General features: G+C 36.1%; 2 protein-coding genes across 5 annotated transcripts in view; one reads left to right on the top strand and one right to left on the bottom strand.

Moving 5' to 3' along the window:
* LOC129255595 (integrator complex subunit 9-like) overlaps positions 1–12,102 on the bottom strand; it is a 35,034-nt gene extending 22,932 nt beyond the window's left edge. Inside the window, exons 1-5 of the mRNA XM_064103309.1 lie at positions 11,614–12,102; positions 2,976–3,103; positions 2,427–2,493; positions 2,074–2,136; positions 496–579 (exon numbers count right to left, since the gene is read on the bottom strand). Coding sequence (XP_063959379.1) covers positions 496–579; positions 2,074–2,136; positions 2,427–2,493; positions 2,976–3,103; positions 11,614–11,622 — 351 coding nt within the window. The 5' untranslated portion in view covers positions 11,623–12,102. The remainder of the gene's footprint in view (positions 1–495; positions 580–2,073; positions 2,137–2,426; positions 2,494–2,975; positions 3,104–11,613) is intronic.
* LOC129255584 (tRNA-specific adenosine deaminase 2-like) lies at positions 11,764–21,594 on the top strand. Of its 4 annotated transcripts, XR_010294403.1 has the most exons (8): positions 11,770–12,130; positions 14,134–14,193; positions 14,394–14,498; positions 15,535–15,685; positions 16,839–16,945; positions 17,837–17,909; positions 18,406–19,552; positions 20,136–21,594. XR_010294403.1 is itself a non-coding variant. In XM_064103492.1 (7 exons), exons 2-7 carry the CDS (start codon positions 14,137–14,139, stop codon positions 18,513–18,515), a joined length of 603 nt encoding a protein of 200 aa, XP_063959562.1. In that variant the 5' UTR covers positions 11,764–12,130; positions 14,134–14,136; the 3' UTR covers positions 18,516–21,594. The 4 variants fall into 4 exon arrangements, 3 of the variants coding, with proteins under 3 accessions (XP_063959562.1, XP_063959647.1, XP_063959709.1); XM_064103492.1 differs by having other exon boundaries at positions 11,764–12,130; positions 18,406–21,594; XM_064103577.1 differs by lacking the exon at positions 20,136–21,594 and having other exon boundaries at positions 12,089–12,141; positions 18,406–19,431.
* Positions 21,595–21,869: the final 275 nt, after the last annotated feature.

The following is a 21,869-nucleotide window of genomic DNA, read 5'->3' as shown; positions in this document are numbered from 1 at the left end:
ATCTTACCTCTATAACACTAGACCATACTACAGTACTAAATGTTTAGTGTATCTAACCTAGATCCAAAACACTGCACTGTACTACATTACTAAAGGCTTGGTGTACCTTACCTTTGCAACACTGCACCATACTAAACTACTAAATGTTTGGTGAATCTTACCTCTATGACATTGCACCATACTACAGTACTAAAGGTTTACCTCTGTACCACTACACCATACTACAGTACTAAAGGTTTGGTGTATCTAACTTCTATAACATTGCACCATACTCCAATACTAAAGGTTTGGTGTATCTTACCTCTATAACACTGCACCATACTACAGAACTAAAGGTTTGGTAAATCTTACCTCTATAACATTACACCATACTAAAGGTTTGGTGTATCTTACCTCTATAACACTACACCATATTATACAGTTCAAAAGGTTTGGTGTATCTTACCTCTATAACACTACACCATACTACAGTTCAAAAGGTTTGGTGTATCTTACCTCTGTAATGAATGGTAGTCCAAGCATACAATGATAGTTAGAAATCAATATGGCATCTACCGTTGACATGTCAATCATTCCAAACTATGAATAAAAAAAAGATCAAAATTAAAATTGTCTTAATGTTACAATTTTTCATACAAAGTTCACTAGATAAAAGCAGTCAAATCTCAGAAACTTGTTCATAACATGTGAAACTTATAAAATGAATAACAAGGGATTGATTTGTACATTAAAGGTAAAATGATAATTCAAATGTAGTATTTGTACATCTCTTGTATATTAAATATCACAAATTAACCATCATCTCTAATGATGCAAAGCATATCCATATCTTGAGCACAGTAGGAACCACAAAAAACAAACACACTCATAAACATCCGAACAATAATTCACCTTTCTGGGCTGTTAAAATCTTGCATCACAAAATATACAAAATATACAAGTGTAACGCCTCTAGCAGTCTCACCTGCATTACACGATTCGATATAGCAGCATTGCTGACTTTGAAAACAGCTATTCAATAATTATTCACAAAAGAAAACGTTCATAATATAATATTATACTATGTCCATTGACCCAAAATGATCTTTTTCCATAATCATGTGACCTAAAACGTGTGCAAAACAAGCATTCACACTTGATTACATGTACAGTATGTCTATGATTCATGAAATAGATCCATAAACTTTTAAAGTTTTGATGCTAATTCAACAAATACCCCCAACAAGGCCAAGGTTCATTGACCTTAAATGATCTTTTATCATAGTCATATAATCAGGGATACATCGTTTATCTTATGTCCAAGTTTCATAAACTAGATCCATAAACTTTTCAAGTTATGATGACAATTCCACAAATACCCACAACATTACCAAAGGTTGTTGACTCTAAATGACCTTTGACCTTGGTCATGTGACCTGAAACTCGCACAGGATATTTGGGGATACATTGTTGCCTATATGTCCAAGTTTCATGCACTAGATCCATAATGACAATTCCACAAATAGCCCCAACATGGCCAAAGTTTGTAACCATAAGTGACCTTTAACCTTGGTCATGTGACCTGAAACTCGCATAGGGTGCTCAGGGATACTTGATTGCTCTTATGTCCAAGTTTCAGGAACTAGATCCATGAAATTTCAAAGTATTGGTTTGTTGTTCAACTTTGACAACTTATACCATTTAAAATCTTAGAATGTGCTTTATATAAAAACAATAAAAATCTAAAAAATCATTTTGGGTGACTTACTGTTGGTTTGGGTGGAAGGTGAAATATATTGAGATACAAGGTTTTGACACCCCTCCAGTGAAACATAAATCACCACATTGCATGCATATTTATTCCCATTCTATGTCTGTAGTTAAAAATCTTTACATCCTGGTATCATTTTAAATCCTGTTTATTATTCCTGATGTCAAGTTTATAATTCACCTTTACTATATAACTTGTAGGCTACTGAATTCTGCTTTTCTAGTAGGCTTTATAGAATGCTCATTCTGTTCTAGTAGACTGCATGTTAATCCATCACTATATCTTTCCAATACTTTTCTATGTATCAACAGATGTATATTTACCTCTGGAGTACAAACTTCTGGTGTGGCATCAACAAACACCCGTCCACTGCACTCCTTCAGCTCCTGTACAAAGTGATCAGCAAATCATTTTGGTAGAGACAAAATAAAGTTCAATCATTAAATTTGTTATTTTTCACCAAGAGAACCTTTCAGTTTGTTAGCTTTAAGAATGACAATCCAACTTTCACTTTCAACAAAGTACAAAAGATACATGCATTAGTATCAAAGATTTACATTTAATAGTTGAAAACTAAATATTGTTAGTCCTCAAAATAAAAATTGAACATTATTATATATCATTCACAATTATTTATTTCATTTTCCCCCTTCCCTTCCTCTTTAATTCTTCATACCTTTGAATGTGCAAGTCCATGGCCTTTCTCACTTGGCTTCCAATTTGGCATTTTTGAAAACTGGGTGCTACAAGAATAAAGGGATGAGAGAAGAAATTATTATAAAATGAAATCAATAAACTTCATGTTGCTCGATGAGGGAATTCAGTCAATCAGATATTGACTTCAGCAATTATCTCATCTACACTGGTGATAAAATATTTTGGTATTACAGTGCATATGTATTTGGATGTGTAGGTATTTTCATTTTATGCATCATGACACATAAGTATGCATTGCAGCTTTGCTTTTCTATTCAATATGCAGACCAATGAATGCATGAGTTGATTGTCATTTTCAGAATAAACATTTTGAATATAGATGATGGCTTTCTTCTTGAGATGATGATATCAGGATATATATAATCCAGGGAGTGGCAAAAGGGGCATGTGTCCCCCCAGGCCCTTATTGTTGATTCTTTTCTTAAAGTGCCCCTTTCCACTTTGGAAAATCCTAGATCCATCCCCATATGATGAAGATATAATCAGAGATGAGGATGATTAAAATTACCTTGGAACCAGAGGCATTGGAAGGAAATGCTGAAGACTGCCAAGGTCTAGACTACAGTCTAGAAGAATCGTTGTCCCTTTGAAAGTCAATAGAAGACATGGTGCACTAGGTTGCTCAGACAGACAATACTGTGATATAGAGGAAATAGTCAAGGTTTAAAAGTTCATAAATGCCTCAATTCCACAGAAAATGCAAGCATATACAATACAAATCTTCGTTGAGTAGGGATCAGTTTTATGATAAATCTGGAGGAAATTGTACGATGACACATCATTGACATTGCTAATTGTGCCTATTTGAAATACCTTTAGCTCTCTAATTACTATAATCACTATGTCATAAGACCTGCCATCCATTCACTCCCCCATCATGCTCTAACCCCATGTTGAATAGAGGCCTGTGCCTGTCACTAGTCTGCTGTTAACTTGATTTCTGTGCAAATTCAATGTGTTACCCTTTCTCCATTTTTATTTTTTGATAAGTGATTTTGGAGATGCGATCCTAAATTTGCGAAGACGTTTGCGAGCTTAGAACAAAAAAATAGATTTTTCCCTTTTTAGCACATTTTTCGGCAACCCCGCTTCTTTAATCTGAGTTAAATCAACGCATGCTCTGGAATATGGCAAAAATTCCTTATTTTTAACAGAAATATTTAAATTTTTAAAGGGGATTTTGGAGTTAAAATCCGGACTTTCATGGGGTAAGTGAAAGTGCCTGTGTTATAAAAATGTGTTTGGAGTGTGTTTTTGAGGGTGTTGTGGTGAAGGAATGTGCTGGATTGTGAAATGGGTTTGCCATGTCGAATGGAGGCACATGTCGAATTCCGGTTGCGTTTCTCTAATAATAGAAACAGACAGGGTAAAATAATCAAGCATATATCCCTAAAACAGGGTGTGACATGAGCGCTTGCCCGATTGCCCAGAGCAAGTAAAAATTAAAGTCGGGCAAGTGTTTTGTAGTAAAGACAAAAACTAATTGCCCAAATCTGGCAAGCAAAATTCTCAATGTTAAAAGAAATTTTACAAAGTTTTCCCAAATTTCAAAAAGAAAAAATACAGAAGAGAGAGAGAGAAAAAACAAAGTTAACAACTTTCCTCAATTCAAATTGCACGCCAGTTTGCGCCATTTCCTTTGATCTACACACAAAGTCAGCATACATACATGTAGCTGATGGCCGGAACTCCCACCTGCCACGCAGGCAGGAGCAAATTGATTGGTTCTCAATACTGCATCGGCACAATGATCAAACTCTGAATCAGAGTGAACAATCTCACATAAAAAATATTTTATCCACCAAAATAATCACAAAATCGGCAGGAGATATTTTTAATTATATTGATTTTCAGATTACCGTACTGATTTGCTGATGTGATCGGAGGAGCAAGTTATTGAGTTTTCACATCTAATTGTTTCAGCCTTTGTTTTGAGTCTTGTTGTGATTGGTGCAAACTTATACGTAGTGGGAAGAAAGCTAGCTTTAAAAAAAAAGGTGCGTTTGTGTACTGTGTGCCGTGACGATTCCCGGGGGCCAGTCAAATGTATTGCTGTACACATGTGTGACCAAATTATATCCAAACACCCCCTAAACGAGTTTTTCTCTGTGTGCAAAATAACCCCCTAAACAAGTTTTTCGCGGGCTTCATTTACACATTTTGGCCCCTAAACAAGGTTTGTACAATCGGGAAGAAACAAAATACTTTCCAGAAACAAGAGGAAAAGCCGCGGGGCAAAAGCTTGGAGAAAAAACATACTCGAAACACATTTGGCTAGTCTTAAAAAAAAAATACCCTCAATACATTTGACCCCGCGATTGACCATTCTTTCAGAACCACCCTTTTTTTTAAATTGGTGTTTTTTATACCCTTAATGAGTGCGGCCTGCATCCAAAATTGAAAAAAAGTTATTATCATTAGAAGATTGTTGTTTTTGTAAAATGCCGATTACATGATTCTGATGTTGTGGTCTTTTTATGTTGGCAAACTCAAATTTCATTTGATTTGCCTTTGTTAATCAAAACGTTTTTCTTTCATATGAGCAATTATTCACTGATGCTCAATTAATTTAAAATTTCAATTGAAATCACAAAAATTGCCAAAATATGTATTACTGCAGTATGTATGAAAAAATGTGACCTTTTTCTCTGTTTCTCTTCCACCATCAATATCTTTACTTCTCTTTCTCTCTCTCTCTTCCACTATTTCTATTCCTATCTGCTTTCCAATTCATTTCCTGTATCCACTCATCTCAGTTCGGATAAGTTTATTCTTAGCTAATAAATGTGAACATTATATGCATGTAATTTTTATAATTCTAAGTTATCATGCCTTGCCATTTGTCACAAAAATCATTAGGACACTGTTCAAGCATAGCCGGGTATGATCCCCCTCTCTCTCTCCTCCCTATTCTCTTTCCCTTTTTTCTTTTATCTCCCCCTCCCTGCCTTTTTCTTGCTTTCCTCTTTTTCTTCTACGTCTCATATTCCATCTCCCAGCTCTATCGGTCTCTCTTTACAAACACACTCACTTAAACCTATATTATTGTATTATTTTTTACAATCTAATATTGGGTATAAATTGACACATTTCTTACAAATGAAAAATCTAAAATGATCATGGTAACACATTAGGTACATATTTACATGTATTTTGCATATTTTCCCATTTGATTAATGAGTATCGATTTAAATTCATTTATGATATACTTTGTTTCATATAGACTAGGCCTGGGAGTAAACATCGATTGATCGAATGGCTTGCCGCCGATCGCTATTAAATCTATTAGCAAAATTTACACTGATCGAATATTCAGCAGATCCCGATTAGACACTTGGGATAACTCGATTACGCAAGTGATAGTAACAAAATGACAAGATAATAATGATAAAAATTGTTTTTAAATACTTGATACAGTTTTAAAAAATGTTACCGAGATAATTTGTCAAAAATAAACTAATGTATCACATTCACAATTAAACACCAACCTAAAAGAGGTCAGAAAGTTTTAATTCCACCCAGCCTTGCATGCCCTCGATACACAATGTATGTTGTATGCATAGGTGTACATGTATACAGTGCGTCCCACTAAAAAAAAAACCGAGATTTATCAATGGTTTAACTTTATCATAACTTAATCAAAAATACAATAGACAAATGACCTACCAATGTAAAGCTTAGAATCTCTTCTTTCAATTGAAATTGCTTACATTATTTCTCATTCACGCATGAGTGAGCAAAAACAATTTGAAGAGGGGATACCAAAAAGTCACTTGGCGGGCTGTATCTGGGTTTCAAAAAGAAAACCACATTTTTAAAAAGTTCAATATCTGCTCTTTAATTTGATAACTAAATTACAGAAAATGGTCAAGAAATTACAAAGTTCTGCTTATTTGAAATAAGGCTTGAATTTCAATAATTTCATAAAATGAAGAGTTTTTACAGGCTAGCGTTCAGAGTCTGAACTTCAGACTCACTTATTTCCTTTTTGTTGACGATCAGCCATGCATTAAATCTCTTTTGGTAACCGTGCGAGATCTTCTGAGGGAAACCGGTAAAAACACGTTTATTTAATGAAATTATGGAAATACAAGCATTGTTTTGAGGGAACAGCATTTTTTTACTTCTTCACCATTTTCTGTGATTGAGGTATCAAATAAAAGAGCAGATATTGAACTTTTTAGACATGTGATTTTCTATTTGAAATACAGATACCCCCCGCCAAATTAGTTTTTGGTATCCTTTTTTCACATTGTTTATGCTCACTCACCCCCCACACCTTGCACAAATCATACTCTAAACACTTGGGGCAAAAAGTACATCCTTTACAAAAAAATTTAGTCTTAATTTTTAGACCCTCGCAAATTTGACCTAAACACTCGACACGTAGCTTTCCTAGCGAAAATAGATACCCTTTTTTCAATATTTTAGTGTTTTTGACACCCTTATTACATTAAGTATGTAATGTGCACTATCTTTAAAAAGACATCCAAGTGTTTTGCCTTGGGGGTCTTTTCTTTCCTAATTAATTCTTTCTTCAAATCAACCTTTCTTCTAATATTCCTTCTTGCTTGTCCTTGGCTTTTGCAATGTAATGCCTAAAAGTATAGGCGACAATGCCTAGTTCTTTAGAAGAAGTTAGACTTTCTGACAGTGTTGGGAAACGGGCCCAAGGCCCAGCCAGGTGGGGAATTTGCTCGAAGATCGAAGACGAAGTCGGCCGGCGCGGTTGCACGAACGCTAACAACAGCAAAGCTAGGCGTCTTGGACTCGTCCTTGCCGCCTGCCTTGCCCGGCTGACAATGACAATGATTTTATTTCTTTGACGGCCCCTCCTGGGGGCATAGAAGAAATATAACAACTTACAACAATGGCAATAATAGGCATAAGAAAAAAATACCAAGGTAACAAGAATCAAACATGATGATAATAAACATATGTACAATACAAGAGCAGTAATAGAAATAGAAACGGGCACAAATTAACCCACCCACTCCCGACATGCCAGAGAGTATCTGGAGACCGGTACCCCACTTAGCATGTGCAGGTGCAATCCAACAAAATCTGAAATCATGCCCTAATACAAGAAAGTAACCAAGACAGCAACTACACTTAAGATATTAAAATTTTGACATAATGAATTTACAAAATCTTGACAGATTTTTCAAGTCTTTTGTATTTCGCATATTAAACAACTTGTGCATTTTAATCACGTTTGGTCTGACAAAATAATACCCTCTAATTAAAGCTTTCCTTTCACTTTCAAAAGCAGGACAATTAAACACATAATGAATCTCGTCTCCTGGCTCATGCGAGTCACATAGAGTACAAGTTTGCAAACCTTGATTAGGCAGGTAACGACCATTAGCAATTGGCAATCTATGATTTCCACAACGATATTTACAGAGTTCAATCCTATCTGCAAAATCTAATTTCACTAAATAGTTCTCAAACCCAAAATCTTGTTTGAATATCCTATAATTCATGCACAAACGGTTTCTATTAATTTCAGTATTCAATTCCTGTTTAGCAATATCATCCAATCTGAGACTCACAGTTGACTTAACCCACTTAACGTCCAAGACTATATTCTCAACACTCCACAGGTTAGACATCCCACATCTATCCAAAATGTTTTTCACTTTTACTATCCATGGTGACTTATAAAGGTCCCTATCATGAAGTTGACGCAAAAGCCTATAAATCATACTTGACAATTTAGATTTTCCATTTACACTTTGACGAATCCTTGCCCAAAAATTTATCATACGCTTTTCAATAATATAAAGCAGACTGACTCTTCCCAATTCGCCATATGCCATACAATTCGCAGACCCTCGACTAAGTCCAAGGAGGCTTTTTATAAACTTCTTATGAAACATTTCAATACAATCTACATCACCAAACCCCCAAATTTCACTACCATATAACAAAATTGGTACCACCAGCTGATCAAACAATTCACATTGAATGTCCAAAGGCAAACTCAACACATTGGCCTTACTTTTAAGATTAAACATTGCTCTCCTAGCCTGATTAACTTGCTTTTTCATAGCTTTCTTGAAGGAGCCATTGTAATTAAAAGTGGTACCTAAATAAATATAATCCTCTACGACGTCAAGAGCAGTATCCCCAAACAAAAACTCTGGATATTTACGAACCTTTCCACGTGAGAAAATCACAACTTTAGTCTTGCTTGTATTAACAGAAAGTTTCCACTGCTCACAATATTGATGAACAGCCGACAGAGCAGACTGAAGTTCTTGAGCCGACTCAGCCAATATTATTGTATCGTCAGCATATAATAAAACATATAGTCGTAAGAAAACTTCCACATCATCATTGCTCAGGTAGTCCCTTATTAGAGAAGAGCACATATTTAAGCCTTTATAATACCGACTAACAAAATATTCAAAATCATTAAGAAAAACTGCAAAGAGCAAAGGAGATAAATTTTCACCCTGACGCACTCCGATATTACAGGTAAAGAAATCAGAAATGTTATATCCATACTTTATGCATGATTTAGCATTTTCATACATATTATAAACAACACTAATAATCTTCCCATTGATACCACATGAAATCAACTTCGACCAGAGACTAGATCTGTCAACAAGGTCAAAGGCTTTTCTGTAGTCAATAAAGGCACAGTAAATTCTCTTCGCATCGTGTAGATACAAATCGATCAAACCATGTAATGTAAATATGTGATCAAGGGTACTATGACTTTCTCTAAACCCTGCCTGCTCATTGCCTAAAATTCCTGCACATTCCAAATAATTGGAAAGCCTAGAGTTAATACAAGCAGTGAACAATTTACCTACACAACTCAACAAAGTCATTGAAGAATGGACTAGGATATTAGACGATAGCCAACCTATTGATGTTTTATATCTAGACTTTAAGAAGGCTTTTGATGCAGTACCTCATGAAAGACTTTTATTGAAGCTGAAAGCTTATGGAATTGAGAACCCTCTTCTTGCCTGGATTAGTGCCTTCCTGAAAGGCAGAAAGCAAAGAGTGGCTATAAATGGAGTGACATCATCTTGGACAGATGTTAAGAGTGGTATACCGCAAGGGAGTATCCTCGGGCCAATCCTATTTGTCATTTTTATTAATGATTTGCCTAGTGACATAAACTCCAGGATCTTACTCTTTGCGGATGATACTAAGATGTACAGAGCAGTAGGGAATGATGAAGAATCCAAGGCCTTACAGGCAGACCTGTCCAAACTTACCATGTGGGCTGAAAAATGGCAACTTCCTTTCAACCAGAATAAGTGTACAGTTCTTCACTTTGGGAGAAATAACAAGAAAGATAAATATCACATGAATGGAGATGAAGTTGCCTCATCTACCAGAGAAAAGGACCTGGGAGTATTGATTGACTCGGAACTCAAATTTCATGAGCATATATCAATGGAAGTAAGCAAAGCCTATCAGCTCCTTGGTATCATCAGACGGACTTTCACTCAACTGGACACAAGGACCCTACCAATTTTGTTTAAGACATTGGTAAGACCACACCTAGAGTATGGCAACATCTTGTGGAACACTCAATGGAAAGAAGATGCGGATAAAATTGAGAAAGTCCAGAGAAGAGCAACTAAGATGGTGCAGGAGATAAAAGAACTCCCCTACTCAGATAGATTAAAAGTATTGGACTTACACTCCCTGTATTATAGAAGAAGGAGAGGCGATGCCATTATGGTATTTAAAATACTGAAAGGAATGGTCAAGATGGACTCAAGTCACTTTTTCTTGCCATCAACTAATTCTAGGGACAGTGATTTTCCGCGATCGCGGAAAACGGACGGAATTCACGGAAAGGGCCTTTTGAAACGGAAAGTGGCATTTCAAACGGAAAATCACGGAAAACGTATTTTCCCTAAAAATACACAGAATAGCAACAGAAATTACTCCGAAATCACAACAAAATGAGAATATTAAATGGCCACAAAACCCCAGAAAACACGATCTCACTTCGCTACTATCATGACAATTCACACGTCGTGACTGCACTCGACATCACCACACTCGATTGTACCCCGCACCGTAGCCGTACCCGGCGCCCGGCCGGCCGGGTTGGGCTTCACATGCACACATATCGTTCAACTACACGGTTGTGTGTTGCTGCCCTCTACCTTAGAAGATGTAACAGCACGATATCGTGGTCTTAAAATCCAAGATGGCGGATTGGCAAAAGCCGTTTACTGATGATAACGATGTCCAAAAAACCCCAAAATTATCGATGAAATATCATTTCATCGTGAAATAATGCTAATGATGTGAAAGGTGAGGATGTATGCATGCTAAATGGGTTTGTAAAAATATTTTATGCACCCGCATAGATCCGATTAGAACAGATTCTATTGTGTTGTTGGTACAGGCTAGTAGCAGATACAAATTTTGACCAGTGCGAGTGTACGTGTTGTGATTTTGCTATTCAATGTGTAAACGGAATTGTCACTTTTCCGTGTGTACAAAGTCTATGGGGAAACAGAATTTACGTTTTCTGACATGCTGAAACGGAATTTGAGATTTTCTGAAACGGAAAAGGCAATTTTTTGAAACGGAAAATCACTGTCCCTATAATTCACATCTTCGAGGTCATACGTTAAAGATATTTAAAGAACGATCAAGACTCGACATACGCAAATGCGTTTTTACTAGTAACCGGGTAGTGAATGACTGGAATAGCCTCCCCCAAGAAGTTATTTGACTCAGGCTCCATCGATGTATTCAAATTAAGACTCGATAAGTTTTGGTGGTCTGAGCGTTTCAATCTCCAAGTCCAAATGATCAAAACCGTCTCTACCCTACACGTGTGCAAGTTTTTGTTCTTATGACTTATGACGTAATAACACATCGTATGGAGATGGACTGCAATTTTCAGATGAAGAGATCGAGGTCAACAGGATTACCTCACCTCGTAACATGATGATGATGATGATGAATTATCAGGATCATCCACTGAACCTTTGAATCTGCTGGATTAACATAGCCCCACATGCTAGCATTCATGTTGTTGTTTGTGTGAATGATTGATAGCTGACTGATCATTAATTGGCTGTAACTAATAGACACACAAACACACACTTCAACAATAACATAACGGCAGGAGGTCGGATAGGTTTTCTTACCAATTTCATTCTGGCTATTCCGGCTTCTTATATAAAATGCAGGATATTCTTGCAGTGTTTTCTTTTGCTCGCCTCAGCTCAGTTCAGATGGGTATACCGTTCAGATGGTATGGTACGGTATCCTCGCGATAATAAAATACGGAAGAAATTAAGGACGGGCGCGATCGATCGCGAGACGAGTGTGGTTGCGGGGGATCCCTCGCCCGCGCCCCCGGCCCGGGTAACGCTAGGTACAGGTACCGGTACCGTACTTAAACCGCGCCTGCGCCTGTACCAGGTACTGTTGCCGCGGCCGGTCAACCAGACGCCATATGCACCTCATGTCATGTACTTATCAGCGGTTGTCCGCGGGTTGGTTATTGACTACGGTACATTACATGTACCAGTTGGAGATTCTCTTAACGAGTATTTTTAATCAGATTTACCGGTATCTGAGCCTGATCTGAGGCAGTGGGTCGTTACGTCAGCAGCAAGACGCCAAGACTCAAGAGTGACAGATAGGCATGATACTTGATAGGTGCGAGGAGGGTAAACTTTTAATTTTGGATTAAGGTAAGTGGCAAGGCAAGGATGATCGAGAGATTGAGCCGAGGTTTCACTAATTGTGAAATCTCAGTCAGGCTCAGCTCAATCTCTCGATCAGCATCCATGCCTTGCCACTAGTGTCTAGTATAGTCTAGACTAGACAGCTGCTGAGCTGGCAGGCATCTGTTTCGAGGAGTTTTTTAACATTTTTTTTTTAATGTCTCCTCGTACACAGACGGCTCGCTTAGCCTGGACTGGAGTGGAGGCTTCTGGGGAGTAAAAGTCATCTACTATACGTAGGCTGGAGTAAGCCTACGACTTCCGTATAGTAGATGACTTTTACTCCCCAGAAAACTAGCCTCCAGGACCAGAGTCCAGGCTAGGCTCGCTATCGTGCAGCCACGCATAGGCCCTAGGGGTTAACAATGCAAAATCCCCCCGACGGGGCTCATCGATTTTTGTCTTTATTTCATAAAAATATATAAAAAGAACTGTACCAAAATAAAGATTATTATATTATTCTGTTTTGGCCTGAAATGCACCAAAATGGGGAAAAAACTTCAAAGGGGGAAACACAGTGACTTACTTTGGCTGTCGCGCAACTTCATTTCCCAGTTTTATCCGAACTTAATACATAAACATATGGCCATCGAGTCCCTGTACAGATTGAGCTAGAACTTCGGTCTCTGTATTTGGTGAGTGGAGCCAACGAGTTCAGCGGAACAACCAACATAACATTAACAGAGACCGAAGCTTTTGGTCTAAGTCTAGACACTAGCCAGGCATCTAGCATGTCTAACATTAGGCCTAGATCTACACTGGATACAGAAAGAGACATCAAACTCAAAGTCCTTAACATTTATTTTAAGATTTCCTCTTGCAAATGATTCGAACTGTGTCTGGTTAACCTTTTGAAGAAATATGAGCAGTAGAGGCGCATGGCTGATATTTGAGTCTTTCTCCAATTTTGGAGACAATCTCTGATATTGGAGACATGCTTTGCAAAAGAGATAGGCAACAACACTGAACTAGAAAGTTAATTCCCCTCCAAAATTTGCAGCTAGGTCAAAACCACATGATAACAAAATATAAATGAAAACAAAAGTAGATGGAGAATTCTTGAGCATATATGGTTAAGAGGAGTAATTTTGCCACCATGGTAATCCCTCTGACGCAAATGTTAAACAGAAAAAATCTTGCATAGTGGAGACTGGCTCTTAAAGGGATGGTCCTGGCTGGAAATATATCTCGATAAAGTAGAGTAATATTCACAGAGCAAAATGCTGACAATTTTATCAAAATCGGATAACAAATAACAAAACTATTGAATTTTAAAGATTTGCATTATTCCGGTGAAACAGTTATAGGCATGTCTTTATGAATATTCATTAGGTGGGCTGATGATGTCATATCCCCACTTGTTCGTTTGTATTTTATTATATATGAAATTTGGTTTATTCAAATTTTTTCTACCAAAAACTAAAACAATTGAATTGACAACTGATTAAGTGCATTAGTTATTTATTGCCGCAACTTATTTCATAATGCAGAAATATCATTTACACATGTATGAAAAAATGAAACATTTATGATTTCATGTAATAACATAAGAAAAAGGAAAGTGGGGATGTGACATAATCAGCCCACCAAATGAATATTCATGACGATGTGCGTATAACTGTTTTCACAAAATATGGATAAACTTTAAAATTCAATAACTTCATTATTTGTTTTCCAATTTTAATCTTATTTTCAGCATTTTGCTCTGTGAATTTTACTCTTTTTATTTAGATATATAAATATTTTCAGCCCGGACCATCCCTTTAAATTGAATACTGATGTACAGGATATAATCTCCAGAATGGGAGAGAGTCTCCAACATTGGCCGTATGCCTCTACTGAGCTTCAAAGTTCAATAATATTAGTAAAATAATATTGATATTTAACTTGTAGATGAAAAGAAACAATTTAAATTATCATCTTTTTTTATTACAGACCATGGAACTGTATGACGAAGCTTATGATGAAAAATGGATGAAGCAAGCAGTGTGCATGGTTTGTATCCAATTACTATGGGACTGAAAATGAATGGTTACATATTTTTAAAAAGTTCTGTTAGTGATGTTAATAACACTCAGAAACCCTAACTACCATGTCTACTCTTTAGATTGCTTGTAATAGATGTAGCAAAATGTTTTGTAGTGAACAATGGTCAGTTCCCTATGAGAAATTAAGATATGTTTTCTTTTGTGCAGGGTAAGCAGGCCCTAAGTAGAGGAGAGGTCCCAGTAGGTTGTCTCCTTGTGTATAATGATCAGATCATAGGGACAGGAGGAAATGCTGTCAACCAAACCAAAAATGTAAGTTATACTGCTTATTACACACTTTGAAGCTGCAGAAAAGATAAAACTTTGTACTAAGGGATCAGAGCACTATATTATTGATGTCATTTTGCACCTCTTGCAGTCTGCACCTCAGGGTGCAAAGTTTGAATCTTAATTTATTAGTAAGCAGTACTACCACATCCTATCCATATATTGACATGAAAAGTCCATCATTGTAGCTGAAACCAGGGCGTCCCTGCTGAAACTCAGATAAGAATTCCCATGATTGATACACTCCAGGTCTCATATCAGGTCTCAGAGATAATGTGACTCAGTTTGGATAAGTCTCCCGACTTTGAACCACAAAGTCTGGGGTTCGAATCCCACCGCAGCACTCGCGTCCTTTGGCAAGGCATTTATCTACATTTGCCAATCTCCACCCAGGAGTAGTAAATAGGTACCCAGCAGGAAGGAATTCTGTGAATGCTTGAGCGTCCGATCCGCAGGGTAGCCATGCTAAAGCCGGGGTAATAGTATGCAGCACTTACAAACCAAGATCATGAGATTCACAAACCTTTCAAATACTCTACTGTGGAACAAGATGTGTCTAATTTTGAGCAATTTAAAAAGATAAAATAAAATCAATGCCTTGTACTTTATTGAGATTTGTATCAAACCTTTCTGTACATCTTTATTCAATTCATTTTACTCAACATACATGTAATATTAGATTGCTTTAATATTGATTCATATACCGATAATCAATGAATTTTGGATTGAATTGCTCTTGTAGATTATAACTTTGTATTGAAAAAGGAAAATACTTATCATAGGTCAGTTTATCCATGTTTTGAAAAAGAAAGTACAACAGCTTTACAGGGTTTCCCCCAAATTTGAAAAAATGCTCTGTATACAGGCGTATTGATTATGAATTTTCAAGTTATTGCAGAATTTTTGAAAAACAGAACAAGTAAATCTGTCTTAATGGTCATTTTAGTTAAATTTTTGCTTTTGTAGATTGTATGTTACTTACACCTCTCATTTCAATAACGTTCATTCTACTGCACTGTAGGCCACAAGACATGCCGAAATCTTAGCTTTAGAAGAAGCAATGAGATGGTGTGAAGACAAACAGATGAAGAGAGAAGAGGTCTTCTCACATACCAAACTATTTGTGACAGTAGAACCCTGTATCATGTGTGCTGGGGCTCTGCGTATCATGGGTGAGTTTCATTCTCATAGAAAAGGCTTCATACTCTTGGGTTGGGTTGACAAATCTTGACTGCAGTATTTGTTCTTATAATCTCGTTGTTGAATTTGATCAGCTAGCCTTTTGTATGAAACTGTTGTCTAATAATGGGGATTCGGTAGTAGACATTGATATGGTAGTTGTACTCTTGGATCTTGCCACTTTCTGCATTTGCCATCAGAATGTGAAGCTTGTTCTGCCAAGGTGTTTTTCATTTTTTAAATTTAGGGTATTTATATTGTGCACATGCTTAAAGCACTGTTAACCCTGCTATTCTAGGCTACTGATTTTGGTCTTCACAGCTTTTTCTGAGGAATTCTTTCCTGCGGCTACACATTTACTTCACCTAGCATGAAAGCAGCATGATGTAGATGACTTTTTTGCTAAGGAAATTAACGCTATGGCAGGGATTTGAACCCAAGATCCTCCAATTTCTTAGAGCATGCCTATTGTCTGTGAAATCCTAAACACCCACAAGCACACACATTCAACAATTAACACTCACTTTACATTAACTTGCTAGAGTACGAGGCCGGCTTGTCCGAGGCCAAGGCCAGATTGCCCGAGGACAAGGCTAAGGCTGACCCACCTGAGGACAAGGCCAAGGCCAGAAGGGTCAAGGCCGAATATTCCCATACAAGGCAGGCCAAGGCCGGAGAGCCAGGAAAAGGCCAGCCATGGCCAAATATTGTTATATTATTTTGTGGCAACGGCCACAGATTTCATAGGGACCCTAAATACCTGTCATTTCTTAGCCCAGTGATGCTTTTTACTTTGGTTATGTATTGTGATTTCCACACCTCCATAAAAAACATACATTGATACTCATATATATACCGGTAGCCTATACATTGCATATACATATACAGTACACTCATACAGTCCATAGACACACACCCACAAAAACGATTTTCCGGCCTCGAGACCCACAACACTGCTTGTTTATGATAATTTCCCTCATTCAATAAGATCAACATTCTAAATATTGGCAGGTATGCCAGAGTATTAAACTATATCTTTACGCTCAAGGCTCTTTCATTATTACTTATTGTCTTACATTGTATTTGAATAGAATAATACAGCAGTCACTTGATAGAAAAAAAATTTGTTTTTAATCTTTTATACAGGTATTAGAAAGGTTGTGTATGGTTGTGCTAATGAAAGGTTTGGCGGTTGTGGTTCCATCTTCTCTGTACATTCAGATCAGCTACCATCTACAGGAGAAACTTTTGAGGTAAGTAAAGCTCATTTAAAAGCATACATATTCCATAACTAGATGGGTCTTAAATAAATTTTGGTGAAAATGAAAATCATTAAGATGGATATATATTAAAAGCACATGTTCTAACATATTGTTTGGTAAAAAAAAATCTGTCACCTAGCAGGTATGCTGTGCTTATTTTATCATTTTCTCAGCATTTATGCATTTTCATAATTATTTGGCACCTCATATTTATTATTGTACATGCAAACACTTTCATGGTCATTTTATTGGATTCTGTTCATACTCATTTTTAGATCATTGTCAAGCTAGAATTTACATTTAAAAATGTCTGAGATATGGTTGTTCTACTGGAGTTATGTGTACATATCATTCATATCTCTGTAGAGGACAGGAATGCTTACTGTGTTACAAATTATATTTATTACAACTAGTATTCAGTACACTCTACGTAGTTCACTCTCACAGCTTTTCAAAGCTATAAGAATGCAAGTACCTAATAAAATACAAATACATGTTCATGGAAATAAAAAAAGGTAATGTTTTTAGGAGTTACTTAAATTGATCTTCAGGGTTTGTTGATTGACTGAAGGGAAAGGTGTATACAGGATGAGAGTATTGAAAAGTAAAAAAACAAAAAAAAGTTAAGAAAACAAGAGGAACTTGTTTCATCAAAACCCATTATTTTTATGAGACTAATATCTATAAACATTAGTTAATTGATTTGCCAAATAATTTATTTTTTTTTTTCTTCCTTTCTTGTATGTTTTTTTTTAAGTTATGCTATTTTGTCGCTACTTACCAATAAAGAAAGATAAATTTGTCTTCACAAAATTTCACCACCACCAGTTTTAACTCTTACAAGTAAATCACAAAGTGATTTCTCGACCCATTCTTCTGCAGTGTAAACCTGGGCTGTATGCTGATACTGCTGTTCAACTTCTTCAAGAATTTTACAAGGGACAGAATCCTAATGGTAAGTTTCTTAGAAGATTCATAGAGGCAACATAATGATGGGTGGGAAACATTACGTAATTTGAATCTAAGTCATTTGTTTCACTTTTACAATAAATAACATGAATGCATAGATAAGGAATATATTCTTAAACATATCATTTCAGTATACCAATGAACTGCATTTGATATGTTTGACAGATTGCAACAACATTGCTTGTATGTCAAATGCTTAGTAATATGGTTGTACTATTAAGGAAATATATAGTTTCAAATTTGTTCATTTCAATTTAAGTATGTATATACCGGTATATATTTTTAAAATGATTAAGATACTGAGGCCTCCATTTTCAAGCAGAATTAAGAATCAGTTATATAAACATATTCAATATTCTTTACCTGTTACAGATTTTGAGATTTGGAGAATCTTTATCTTTTGAATTAGAATTTATCAATTATGAGTATTTCTTTAAAAAAAAAATTCCCCAAGGCTACATCATTATGTTTTATTTTCAAAGCTCCAAATCCAAAGATCAAGTCATCTGGTGTGAAAAATGAAGGTCAACAGTCCCCCTATGATAACACTGAATCAAAGAACCAAAGTGAAACTTCAACCCCGGTCAAATGAAGGTGTAGTGCTATAAACCAGTGGATTTTGCTGATACTAACACCAAGCGATTGAGGTCTAGTGCTCTTCATCCAGTGGCTTTGTCTACAGATGAACACTAAAACAGTGGAGGCCAGAAGCTTTAGAATTGACAGCCTTGACACTGAACACCAGAAAAACACCAGATTAGCTGCAGTGCTCCAGAACCAGTGGTGTTTGCTGATATTCAACACCAAGCAATTGATGTCAAGTCCTCTGTATCCAGTCCCTTTGACTTACTATGAATACCAAGCTGTGGAGGTTAGAAGCTTAAGAGCCAGCAGCTCTGACAATCCACACCAAAGAATAATCAGTCAAGTGTGGTGTCCAAAACTGTTGCAAGTGCTTATATTCAACACCAAGCCTTGATGTCCAGTGAACAGTGTCAAGTGGCTTTGACTGTCAGTGACCAATAAACAGTGGAGGTCAAATGTCACATCTAATGGGCAAGTGCTCTGTTTCTTGATGGTAAAAATGGAAAGCAAGGTATAAACCATGAGCACAAACTCCAAAATAGTAGTAGTGATATTGAAATCAAATTGCCAATGTGGAAATTAGGTCTTCTAGTAGCATCTAGATAAAGCATTGTGAGATCCATTGAGATTATACAGGTATCATATTATCATGGATGCTTGGGAATAACAATCAAATCAGACATGGGGTATACAACGAAAAGAGGTTTAGGGCAAGTAATAAAAATCAAATGCAAGTCCAAAATACCTACTTGTAATAGGTTTGAAATCGAGTTGGATATGATTCTTTGTTGTATTTGATTGCATATCTTCCTGCAATGGGTTCTCCTTGCTGTGAACCAGATACATAAAAAGTAAACAATATGCAATTTTTATCAACATTCAATAAATATTCATATTGGTAAATCTGAATAACCAATAACAAACATGTTTTCTGGTCTTTTCTGTTCTTTATTGTCTTCTCTGGTAACTTGTGTTTCCCTTTTTCCCTATTTGTGACTGTCCTGTGTTCAGTTCAGCGTTTTCCCCAACTCAGTACTTCTTTTTGTCTTCCAGTTAAAGGAGAATGAAACTCTTGTAGCAAGTTAGCTTTTGTGAAAGCAGAAAAATCAAAGAATAAGATCAACAAAAGTTTGAGTAAAATAGGACTAGCAATAGAAGAGTTATGAGCATTTGAACGTCGAGATCACTAATGCTATGGAGATCCTCCCATTGGCAATGCGACCAAGATCTATGATGTCACAGATGAACAACTCTCCCCTTTTGGACACTGAAAATATACCCCAAAACATCTCTTTTTGCTCATTCTAATCATATGACAAACGATTCATCAATGATATAATGTTGTGAAACCTCTGTACTTGTCCTCTCATAAAGAGAACACCTCACCTTGTGATAGACTCTATAAAAATGAGAATATAAGTGAAATAAGTACTAAAGTAATGAGGGAGTTGTACGTGTGTGACATCACAGATCTTGGTCGCATTGCCAATGGGAGGATCTACATGGCTTTAGTGATCTCAATATTCAAATGCTCATAACTTTCTTATTATTCATTCAATCTTCCTCAAACTTTCAACTATATGTTTCTTTGATTTTTCTCTTTGATATGGATTCAGCTGGTTTCAAGGGTTTCATTCTCCTTTAAGTTATCAATCCAATGGCCTCAGTATTTACAGCTGGTCCACAATCTGATTTTGGAACAAATCAAATTTTGCTTATCTTCTGAAAATATGAATGAATAATTCAAATTAACTGTAAGAATACTGATATAATAAGTTTTGATTATTGCAAGCCATTATTGTGGAGTAAAGGCCAGATTTGTACAATTGCTTAACATCCATATGACTAGAAATTCATTCGCTTTTATTCCAGTTGCATCGTCACAGATTTGAACATCGTAAGTATTCATACAGTGATGTAGAACTTTAAACTGTAAGATGCACCATATTTGCATCAAATTTTTGCTACGTTTTATTCCAAAATCAGGTCACAGACTAACCGTAGGTGTATGGTGACCTTAAAATTTATTAGTCCAACCATGCTTTGAGGCCACTCCCTCTATAGTTGAAGCTTAATACTTTGCTCTTTAAACCTTTCTACAGTCTGGTTGTAATTGATATGATAATACAGAAGAAATTAGTTGAACTTTTATGTGATTGCTAAGAAATAAAAATAAAGTAAAATGGAGTGAATTAATCTGTTATGGAAAACGGGCATGATATTCTCCATACTAAGTTTGGAATTCTGATTTTTTTTAAGGACAAGTCCACCCCAACAACAAGTTGATTTGAATAAAAAGAAAAATCCAACGAGCACAACACTGAAAATTTCATCAAAATCGGATGTAAAAAAAAGTTATGACATTCTTAAGTTTCGCTTAATTTCACATAATAGTTATATGCACATCCTGGTCGGTATGCAAATGAGGGAACTGATGACATCACTCACTCACTTTCTTTTGTATTTTATTATTTGAAATATGAAATATTCTAATTTTCTCCTCATTGTCCTGTGAAACAAAGTTTCATTTCTCACTGAACATGTGGCGTTACCATTGCTTAACATTATATGGTTCAGTCAAGTTGGTCCTTATTGTCAAATCTGTAAAAATTGAAATATTGTATAATTCAAACAATAAACAAAAGAAATAGTGAGGGACATCATCGATTCTCTCATATGCATGTGACTAAATTGTGCATATAACTATTTTGTGAAAAATAAGCAAAATTTCAAAATGTCATAAGTCATAACTCTCATTTTACATCCGATTTGGATGAAAATTTTCAGCATTATGCTTGTCTGATTTTTCTGTTGATTCAAAACTACTTTTTCTGAGGTGGACTCGATCTTTAATGATTTTTTTTTCAGATTTTTAAATATTTTTAATTTATTTTAAAAAATGCTTCACTTCAGTGACCATTTGATGTATAGGTCATCTTATGCAGAATATTGTATTGGGAACTGCCCTATTCCAGTTAAAGCCAGGGTAATAAATCCAATTCATTGCCTTTAAATTGATTTATTTCTAATTATATTCCTTCTTTAAATATTCATGAGTATTCTAAATGAGTGATTGTGTGATAAATGATAGTTTTTCACTTTGTTTTTTTCTGAGCAGAACTGTGCATGCTCAATGAAATATAAATAATGCGCCATTCTGCCCAGGAAAAAAATAGTGAAAACTATTCAGAGCCTCGGACACATTGAAACCGAATTGTCTCAACTGGGCAGTCCAGGTAAATTAACACCACAGACACTGATCAGATTCTACCAATCACGGTGTTTGAAAGAAAATCAAGAATAAGTGGGAATTATTCCTCCTCTCTTGGACTAGCAATTTGCCCCTCAAAAAAATTAGAAA

Source organism: Lytechinus pictus, chromosome 1 (assembly GCF_037042905.1).
Source record: "Lytechinus pictus isolate F3 Inbred chromosome 1, Lp3.0, whole genome shotgun sequence".
Classification (NCBI taxonomy): domain Eukaryota; kingdom Metazoa; phylum Echinodermata; class Echinoidea; order Temnopleuroida; family Toxopneustidae; genus Lytechinus; species Lytechinus pictus.
This window is presented reverse-complemented; position numbering and strand designations above follow the sequence as displayed.